Source organism: Eubalaena glacialis, chromosome 4 (genome assembly GCF_028564815.1).
Source record: "Eubalaena glacialis isolate mEubGla1 chromosome 4, mEubGla1.1.hap2.+ XY, whole genome shotgun sequence".
Classification (NCBI taxonomy): domain Eukaryota; kingdom Metazoa; phylum Chordata; class Mammalia; order Artiodactyla; family Balaenidae; genus Eubalaena; species Eubalaena glacialis.
In genome coordinates, this window is record NC_083719.1 from 176,742,954 (window position 1) to 176,753,806 (window position 10,853).

The following is a 10,853-nucleotide window of genomic DNA, read 5'->3' on the forward strand; positions in this document are numbered from 1 at the left end:
TTTATTACAGATAGTGATGTCACACTGAAGTGGCTACGTTTCTAAACAAGGGTCACAGTTCCAGTTACACCAAGCCCTCTTGCTGCAGTTTGTCCTGGTCTGGGCGCCCTCTTGTCTATACTTGCTTCATCTTCAAACTGAATGAGGAATTCCCTGTGCACACCTGTGACCTCGTGTTCCGACCAAGCTGCGGGAAGACTACAGAGTCAGCCTTAGGACAGGAATAAGCTCTGTTTAAATTCAAATATTCCCGCGGGGACTTGTTACCACCAACGGCTGAAGCCGCTTCGCCTGAGCCGCGCGCCTTCCCGCCTCGCTGTCACTCAGCCACGAGGGGGCGCGGCCTTGGGAACTGTCCAATCACGGAGGTCGCTGGGGCCGGTGGGTGGGGTGACGCCCCTCAACGGAAGGGCCGTAGGTAATCGCTCTGGCTTTGCTCCGGGGTGCTCATCATCCCCCAGTGGCCTTTTTTCTCTGCCGCAGGCTCTGTTTTGCTGTGATCTACACGGGTCGTGGGAGTCGTAGGAAGGATTCAGGGAGACCCCGGAAACCTAGAAATGGTGAGTGTACTTCCCTGGGTGTGGAGACGGAGAGGAGGGGCTGGTGGGAACCGGCCGGAAGCGGCCATGGCTGGACCCGGGCCTCCCCGCGGACAACTTCGGAGTCCGCTGGCCCGAGTCCACCCGGGGCGCCGCTCGGACCTCAGTCCGCTCCGGCTCGCAGCGTGGGGGCGGGGCGGGGCCGGCCGTCCTGTCCCGTCCCTTGGTGCGCGGCGACGTCGGCCCTGACCCCGGAGCCTCTTTGCGCAGCTCTGCGCCCGCAGCCTCGCGTCTCCCCCACGTTGTGCGGTGACCGCGGGAGGGTCGTTAGACTCGGGGTCTGGGCTTTATGCGTGGGAGGAGCTGTGGTGTGTGAGGTCCCCATTCCCTCCTTTCTCCCCAGCGCGACACGTTTTCTCTTGAGTTTTTCATATTTGGGGGGAGCGGGGTCTCAAATCCACAACCCTGTTTTACCAGCGTAGCTCTTCCTAGGGTTGGCGATAAATCCCTAAATTTCCAAATCCCTTTCGCGTTCCCAAACGCCAGCTTCCTCTCTCTGATTCACAGCATATTCTACTGTTTGTCCGCCGTGGTGCATTTCAAATAGCCTGAATATTTTAATTGTTTATCCTTCTTAAGTAGAGCCACGGATGGGCTGTTTTTGAAAGCTTTATTTTTTTGTGTGTATTTTACATGAGAGGAAAGCCGAGAATGACCGCCTGGAACTATGTTGTATGAAATCCTTGTGCCTCTTGTCCCAGGATCTTTCCTGGGCCCAGACATCCTACGGAAAATCCTTTGGTTGGAGGTTCCTTTATGAAACTTTCCTGGGTGATCTGTTCTGTCAGCCTTGCCCCTCCCTGCTTTTGTTGACCTGAAAAGATTTATTGCTTTATTTAAGTGTCCGTTTTCAGTAGGGGTAAATACATTTTAATTTAATCAATAGGCTTGAAAGATAGCATAAAACATTTCCAAAGAGGCGAAAAAAGAGGTGAATTTCAGGGGTGAAAAAAAAGGTTCCAGTATTGCATTTCACTTAAGATACTGGTTTCACTCCCTCTTACCCTGACTGTAGTTGTTTCAGAGGGCTGTTCATTACTTTTGGATGATTTCAAATGAAATTCCAGGGTTTAGACTTGCAGACCAGAAGTGTTCAAGTATGATTGATTAATTACAAAACAAGTCTTGCCATGAAATAATAATTAACTGACATCTTTGCTGAAAGGAATATATATTTGGGATTTTCTGGTTGAACTAATAAAGTGCGTTCCAGTTTTCTTTCCTCCTTTCCACATAAACACTGAGTCAGTGAATTTGCTGGATTGGTCAGTGTGTTTGTGTCATTAAAATGTAATAGTGGTGCCAAGTAACTCCAGTGTTGAGTATGGCCTGTGGTGGGTGAGCCAAACCAAGGCCCTCTCTGAGCGTGCGCAGAGAGGTAGAAGTGAAGGCCAATTGGTTCTTCCTGGGGAACCTCTCCTTGTAGGTTTCCCACTTGCTCACACCCACTACAGAAGGAGCCTTTATGCTGAGAGAAGGTACAGAGCCCTGGAAAGGTGGGGGTTCAAGTGCACCTGGGGAGGTGGAGGAGATTCGGTGATTTCTTTCTGCAGTTGTAATAGTGGTTTCTTCAGGTGCAGATGTATGCCTAAGTGTTGCATCCATAATGTTGGCGCATTCAGTGTAATTTGCGCACAGGAAAGTCTGTGGAGGTTGGTGTTCTGTCTCCTTGACAAAGGGTTTATGAATTTGGGAGTCCATTTGGGTCGGAACCTGCTGAGAAATTCCTCACTTGTGAGAATGGAAGCCTGGGGGAGGAAGGGCTCGCACGTGGCCAGGCAAGAGAAGAGTATGTGCAGCTGCCCGAGTTAATTTTGGGTCCCTACCCTTCTTCACCAGGGACTGACTCACTTCTAGGGGTTCTATCTCAGTTGGGAGTGTCTGGACCACAATTTTAAGAATGTATTTAACTTTCTGAATGTGGATTTTCGTTTTGAACGGTAGGGAAGCAGTGTACTTATCTCAGCTGATTCAAATATTTGCTTTTCTTTCCTTTGGATTCCTTTATCTCTTGAATATTGTGGTCCTGTAATTCTTTTCCTTAGTAGTTCCCACATAACCCCTCTGCATCCACACAGTTTGCACTGTTTTATACATCTTGTATTACCGCAGTACATTTATAACAATTACTGAACCAATAGTGATGCATTAAAGTCCACAGTTTTTATTATCAATGACTCTTTGTGTTATAGGATCTATGGGTTTTGGTAAATGTTTATTGACACGTATCCATCATTTCTCTATCCTATAGAGTAGTTTCACTTCCCTCAAAGTCCCTTATGCTTCATCTATTCATTCATCTCTCCCTTCAACCCCCCAAATCCTTCAGAACCAAAGATCTTTTTCTGGCTCATAATAATGTCTTTTCCGGAATGTCATATACTTGGAATCTTGTGTTGCCTTGTCAGATTGGCTTCTTTCACTTAGCAATGTACCTTTAAGATTGCTTCATGTGTTTTCATGGCTTGATACCTCATTTCATTTTTTCGCTGAACACTATTTCATCTTATTACAGTGGGAATGACACTGATTGTTTATCCATTGGACTCTTGAAGGACATCATGCTTAACTCTAACTCTTGCCCATTATGAATAAAACACCTAGAAACATTCATGTTTAGGCTTTTGTGTGTACTTAAGGTTTCCACTAATTTAGGTCTCTACCAAGGAATGTGATTGCTGGATCTTACTATATGTATAAGAGTATATTAAGTATTCATGGAAAATTCTTATCTTCCAATGTAGGCATACCAAATTTCATTCCCACCACCAAGGAATGATTACCAGCAGCTTCACATCTTCACTAATAGCTGGTGTTCTGAGTGTTTTGAATTTAGCCATTTAATAAGTGTGTAGTGACATATCGTTGGTTTTTTTGTAATTTCCCAAAGACATTTGTTGAGCATGTTTTCATATTGCTTATTTCCCATCTGTATATCTTGTTTGGTGTGGTGTCTGTTCAGATCTTTTCCCCATTTTTAATTGAGTTGTTTGTCTTCTTACTGTTGAGTTTTAAGAATTATATATATATTTTGTTTTGGGGTTTTTAAAGAATTATTTGGTTGCACTGGGTCTTAGTTGCAGCTCATGGGCTCCTTAGTTGTGGCACATGGGCTTCTTAGTTGTGGCTCCAGGTCTCCTTAGTTGTGGCTCCAGAGCTCCTTAGTTGCAGTACACGGGCTCCTTAGTTGTGGCATGCAAACTCTTAGTTGTGGCATGCATTTGGGATCTAGTGCCCTGACCAGGGATCGAACTCGGGCCCCCTGCATTGGGAGCACAGAGTCTTATCCACTGCGCCACTAGGGAAGTCCCCAAGAATTCTATGTATATGCTGGATACCAGTCATTTATCAGATATGTGTGTTACAAAGACATTCTCCTAGTCTGTGACTTGTCGTTTCATTCTCTTAACACTTTCCCAGCACAGGAATTTTCCTTTTAATAAAGTGAGACTTATCATTTTTTTCCCTTCATGGTTTGTTTGTTTGTTTGTTTGTTTTTGGTGTTGTATCTAAGTATGATGTTAGCTGCAGGTGTCCTGTAGATGTTTTTCTCAAGAACAGAGAGTTCCTTTCTATTATTAGTTTGTTAACCATAAATGGATGTTGAATTGTATCAAATCTTTTTATGTTCATTTCCCCCCCCCTTTCATTTCTGATATTATTTATGTTTTGCCTTCTCTTCTTCATTATCTTGACTAGATGTCAGTCAATTTTATTATAATTAATATTTTCTGTGGACCAGCTTTTGGTTTTGAAAAGTAGAAGAGTGTTTTTTTCTTTCAAAAATTTAAATATTTCACTCTACTCTCTTCCTGCTTGCATGGTTTCTGAAAAGAAGTCTGATTTAATTCTAATCTTTTTTCTCTATAAGTAAGGTGGGTTTCCCCTCTGGCTTTTTTTCACTATATTCTCTTTCTCTTTGATTTTTCTCTAGTTAGAATATGATATACTTGGTATGCATTTTTGACATGTAGTGTTCTTTAAGCTTTTTGGATCCACAGCATGCCATTTATGATTAATTTTAGGAAAATCTCAATGATTATTACTTCACTCATTTTTTCTGTTCCTTTCTGTGTATCTTTTTTTTTTTTTAGATATTCCCATTTTGTGTATTTTAAACCTTCTGTCATTGCTCTACAGTTCATGGATATTGTGTTCTGTCTTGTTTGTTTTGTTTTTGTTTTTTTGGCTTTGTGTTAGCCTCTGGTGAAATATATTGTTTTCAGTACAGGCCTTGTTAAGAACAGAGTATTTGGTATTTATTATTATTATTATTACTTTTTTTTTATGTGGACATTTTTTAAAGTCTTTATTGAATTTTGTTACGATATTATTTCTGTTTTTATGTTTTGGTTTTTTGGCCGCGAGGCATATGGGATCTTAGCTCCCCAACCAGGGATCAAACCCACACCCCCTGCATTGGAAGGCGAAGTCTTAACCACTGGACCACCAGGGAAGTCCCTGGTGCTTATTTTTACATGCCATCTTTATTTCTTCTTTCCCAGTTTTAGAGAGAGTGTTTTGCCTGTGACCTCAATGCTCTGATGGGTCTAAGAAGACTTGTTCAAGTTTTTTTCATTTTTTTTCTTTGAGGCCAGGAATGATGACTTCTAAGTTCCTTAAATGCCAGATTAGAACCTGTAAGTCTCTGTCTTCAATTTTTGATGATTGATTGCTGACTGCTTTAAAACCTCGTTCATCCTCTTTACCCTTTTACCCACATCTATACAAAGTGATCAGAAAGCCTTAGTCCTTCTTCCATTGGCACTGGCAAGAGATTCAATCCTCTTAAGATCCTGCTCTTGTGTGTGAACCCTCATCCTAACCCAGCCCCTAACTTCAGTTTTTAAAAAGTCCAATTACCTTTCCTTGCTTGTGAAGCCATTTCTTGAAAGCTCTGGAGAGGCCTGCCTTACTTTCCTCAGATACCTCAATTATTTAGGTAATAAAACCTTTCATACACTATTGGCAATGTGTGCTGTCATCAGCAAAGGGATTCCTATCCCCAGGGGTCAAGCTGTCATGTTCCTGTAAACCTTGTGGGAGCTTGGAAATTAGAGAAGTTGGCAGGGCAGCCTCTAGAGTGGCTGGTCAGGAAATAACTTACTCCTGCAATTTGAAAATGGAGATTTTATGTTCTGTAGGAGGAAAGCACTGTTGAATCCTTTGTGTATTTCATACTTATGGGCAGATTCACCATCAAACCCTTGTGATTTTCAGTGAATGCACTTGCAATCTACAACTCTTAATCTGTTTCTCAAGGTTAGAAAGACACAGGGCACTGTGTTCTAGATCTGCCATAAAGAGCTCTTCTGGCATATTGTCTCACTCTGTGTGCCTGTGTATGCCTCTAAGCAGCCCTGAGGCACATGAGTATAGGAATTTTGTGGTCTGTGTTTTCATGCTATCTTCCTACTGTCTGCGCCATTTAACTGTAAGCGCCAATTAACTTTCTAGTGCATCAGATCAAACAAAGAGAAAGGAAAAACTGAGTCTGTGGTAAATGTTACACAAGTTAACAGCACTATTTCCCCACAAGAATATTTTCTTTCTGTCATCTACATCTGACTACTTATAAAGGCCTGGATTACTTTATGGCCAAATTGGCCAGCTGGGTCCTATTAAAAGTTTTACAGTTCTCTTGGACTCTTTTGTTTGGTGATGGGAGTAGAAAAAAAAGCTTCCAGTTCAGCACTATGTTCTTATTCATAAAAGTTTGTGCAGATTTGACCCTCTGCCTCATAAATGCTATAAATGATACATAAAAAGGAAGGAGATGAAAGAGTTTTTCCTCACAAGGTATTGATGGTCTTAAAATGGTAACATTTGTTTCATTTGTATATCATGTCTGTCATTTCCCAACATGTTCTGGACCCTGCTGTTAGTGAGAAATGAGATGTAATGTGATCAGAGTAAATATTTCCATGTTCATTATGCTGCTAAACTTGTGAGGAAGTATAGACAGAGTAAGTTCCTGATGATCAAGTCATAGAATAAATGTTTGGATATGACAGAATCATACATAACCTTCATATAAATAGTGTATAGGGCTTCCCTGGTGGCACAGCGGTTAAGAAACTGCCTCCCAATGCAGGGGACACGGGTTCGATCCCTGACCCAGGAAGATCCCACGTGCCACGGAGCAACTAAGCCCGTGCGCCACAACTACTGAGCCTGCGCTCTAGAGCCCGCGTGCCACAACTACTGAAGCCCGCGCGCCTAGAGCCTGTGCTCTGCAACAAGAGAAGCCACCACAATGGGAAGCTTGCACGCTGCAATGAAGAGTAGCCCCTGCTTGCTGCAACTAGAGAAAGCCCACGTGCAGCAATGAAGACCCAACACAGCCAAAAATAAACACAAAACAAAACAAAACAAAAATGGTGTATCGATGTCTAGTCCTGTCAGTGTTATGCATCCTGCTATACACATATTTGGGGTATTTTAGGACTCGGTAGCCTTTGAAGATGTGGCTGTGAATTTCACCCTGGAGGAGTGGGCTTTACTGATTCCTTCACAGAAGAAACTCTACAGAGATGTGATGCGGGAAACCTTCAGAAACCTGGCCTCAATAGGTAAGGGTGACAGCTTTCCTTTACTTTGTCAATTAGGGAACAAATGTTTTTTGCTCATTGATAGTCTTCCAAGATGTCCTATGTGGAAGGGAGGATGTTGGTATATAAACTAGGCCTGGTCACAGCCAACAATGAATATAGAATCTAATAATTGTTCTATAATTTCTAATATTTTGGAATCGTTTTTCTGCATCTGCAATTTAGGGGGAAAATGGGAGGATCATGACATTGAAGATCAGTACAAAAACCAGGGGAGAAAACTAAGGTAAGTCACACAACAGAAAGTAGTGCCTTATATGAGGGTCCTGGTATGTGATGAAATTTTAAAAGAAGGGACCTAAACACATAATGCCCGCTTCACATTTGTTTATTCTCAGAAAAAGTTTCCCCCAAATACTTTCTAATATGTGACATAGATGTTTAGTGTTTGGAAAATAGTTCTCTTGGAAACAGTATTAACAAGCCCTATATGTGAATATCAATGTTTTGATAATTCCAAGAGTGAAGTCTTCTTGCAGGGCATTTCTTATATTCAATTAAAAACAATTCAGACAAGGGAGATAACCTACACTTTTGCTATAGATCATAAAAATGTAGTTCAAATATCCTACTAATAAATATTAAATTGTTGGTAAAGAAATCATTACTAACGTGATTCTCATTTTTTACAGACGTCATGTTGTAGAGAGACTCTGTGAAAGTAAAGAGGGTAGTCAATGTGCAGGAAACTTCAACCTTATTCCAAAACTCAGTCTGAACAAGAAAACTACTGGAGTGAAACTACATGAATGCAGTGCATGTGGAAAAGTCTTTATGCATCATTCATCCCTTAATAGGCATATCAACCATCACAGTGGACACAAACTGTATGAGTATCAGAAATATGAAGAGAAGCCATATAAATGTAAGGAATGTGGTAAAGCCTTCAGTTATCTTCAGTGTTTTGAAAAACATGAAAGAAAACACAGTGGACAGGAGAACTATAAATGTAAGGAATGTGGGAAAGTTTTTCGTTTTCGCACATCCTTTCAAACACATAAAAGGATTCATACAGGAGAAAAGCCCTATGAATGTAAAGAATGTGGGAAATCCTTTATGTGGCTCACAACCTTTCAAAGACACATGATAACGCACACTGGAGATACTCCTTATAAATGTAAGGAATGTGGGAAACCCTTTAAGTGGCTGACAACCTTTCGGAGACACATGATAACACACACCGGAGATGCTCCTTATAAATGTAAGGAATGTGGGAAAGTCTTTACTTTTTTAAGTGCACTACAAATACATGAAAAAACCCACATGGGAGAGAAACCCTATCAATGTAAACAATGTGGAAAAACCTTTAGATATCGTCGAACTTTTCAAACACATGAAAGGACTCACACAGGAGAGAAACCCTATGAATGTAAGCAATGTGGTAAAGCTTTTATTTCCCGTATAGGAATACAAAACCATGAAAGAAACCACGATGGAAAGAAATTCTATGAATGTAAAAAATGTAGTAAAGCATTCAGTTATTCCAGTTCTCTTCGAAAACATGAAAGAAATCATACTGGAGAGAAACCCTATGAATGTAAGGAATGTGGAAAAGGTTTTATTTTTCTCTCAAGCCTTCGAGCACACATGATAAGTCACTCTGGAGATGGACCTTATAAATGTAAAGAATGTGAGAAAGCATTCATTACTCCCAGTTCATTTCAAATACATGTAAGGACTCACACAGGAGAGAAGCCTTATAAATGTAAACAATGTGGGAAAACTTTCAGTTGGCCCACTTCCATTCGCAGACATGAAAAAAGTCATAGTGGAGAGAAACCCTATGAGTGTAGGCAATGTGGTAAAGCCTTCAGTTGTCCCAGATCCTTTCAAAGCCATGAAAGGAGACACAGTGGAGAAAAGCCCTATGAATGTAAAAAATGTGGTAAAGCCTTCAGTTGTCCAAATTCCTGTCGAAAACATGAAAGAAGTCATGGTGGAGAGAAACCTTATGAATGTAAAGAATGTGGGAAAGCCTTCAGTTCTCTCACCAAATTTCAAAGACACGTGATGAAGCACACTGGAGATGGACCTTATAAATGTAAGGAGTGTGGGAAAGTCTTTGATTGTCCCAATTACTTTCGAAGTCATGAAAGGATTCACAGTGTAGAAAAACCTTATGAATGTAAGGAATGTTGTAAAGCCTTCAGTACTCCTAGGTCCCTTCGAAGACATGAAAGAACTCATACTGGAGAGAAACCTCATGCATGTAAGGAATGTGGTAAAGCCTTCAGTTATCCCAGTTTCCTTCAAAAACATGAAAGAAGTCATACTGGGGAGAAACCCTACCAATGTAAACAATGTGGTAAAGCCGTCAGTTATCTCAGTTCCCTTCGAAGTCATGAAAGAACTCATAGTGGAGAGAAACCCTATGAATGTAAGGAATGTGGGAAAGCATTCATTTTTCTCTCAAAATTTCGTTTACACATGATAAAGCACACTGGAGTTGGACCTTATACATGTAAGAAATGTGGGAAAGCCTTCGATTGTCCCAGTTCATTACGAAACCATGAAAGAACTCACACTGGAGAGAAACTGTATGAATGTAAGAATTGTAGCAAAGCCTTCAGTCATCTCCGTTCTTTACGAAACCATGAAAGAACTCATGTTGGAGAGTAGCGCTACGAATGTAAGAAAGTGGGAAAGCCTTCAGTTCTATCACTGAATTTGCAAGACATGTGGTGAAGCACACTGGAGATGGACCTAATAATGTAAGGAATGTGGGAAGGCCTTCGATTTTTTCAGTTCATTATGAAATCATGAAAGAACTCACACTGGAGAGAAACCACACAAATGTGAAAATTATAGGAAAGCCTTTGATTGTCCCAGTTCTGTTCAAAACCATGAAAACACTCATAATGGAAAGTAGGCCTATGAATGTCAGGAATGTAGGAGAACCTTCAATTTTCCCAGTTCATTCTGAATACAAAAAATAGAATTCACACTGGAGAGAAACCCTGTGAATGCAAACTATATGGTAAAGCCCTCAGCAATTTCTATTATGTTCAAATACATGAAAGAACTCTTACCAGAAACTGAACGTAAGGAATATTGGAAAGCCTTTATCACACAACATTTTAAGGACACAAGATGGTGCACACCATGTAAGTGTGAGGAATTGGGGAAGTCTTCAGTCCCATATTCTTGGGAAAGAACTCACTCTAGAGAGAATTCTGTTAAATGTAAACAATATATGAAAACCTTCATTTGCCCTACATCCTTACAAAACCATGTGAGAATGTACACTGGATAGATACCATGTAACTGAAAAGTAAAACAAACTATTCAGTTGAAACAAATATTTTTGTAGTCATGTGAAAACTGCACTGGAAAAAACTCATGTTAATGTAAGTAATATGGGTAAGCCTGGTACAAATTAATTCATGTAGAATACTCAAAGTTACAATATGGAAGAAGTGTTATAAACTTTAAACATATATTGTCCTTATCAGTGGCACATTCTTAAAGTTATTTTCTGTAGTATGGAGTAGTACTTACTTTTGCAAGTAAATATTGAGGTAAGATAATTCTGTAGGTACCCTGTAGGCAGTCGTTCCTAAGTTTAATAGGTAATTTTATCCTTTACTCAGTAAAATTTTTGTTTTTATTTTGAAGACTCTTTGATCCATGGGTGAATTGAAGT

General features: G+C 40.6%; 1 protein-coding gene across 2 annotated transcripts in view; it reads left to right on the forward strand.

The window, feature by feature from the left end:
* LOC133091245 (zinc finger protein 709-like) overlaps nt 1–10,590 on the forward strand; it is a 56,742-nt gene extending 46,152 nt beyond the window's left edge. Inside the window, exons 3-6 of one of the 2 annotated variants that reach the window (XM_061190312.1) lie at nt 484–560; nt 7,045–7,171; nt 7,376–7,436; nt 7,843–10,590. In XM_061190312.1, the coding sequence (XP_061046295.1) occupies nt 558–560; nt 7,045–7,171; nt 7,376–7,436; nt 7,843–9,829 (2,178 nt within the window). In that variant the 5' untranslated portion in view covers nt 484–557 and the 3' untranslated portion in view covers nt 9,830–10,590. The remainder of the gene's footprint in view (nt 1–483; nt 561–7,044; nt 7,172–7,375; nt 7,437–7,842) is intronic. The other variant, XM_061190313.1, reaches the window with a different exon arrangement.
* Nucleotides 10,591–10,853: the final 263 nt, after the last annotated feature.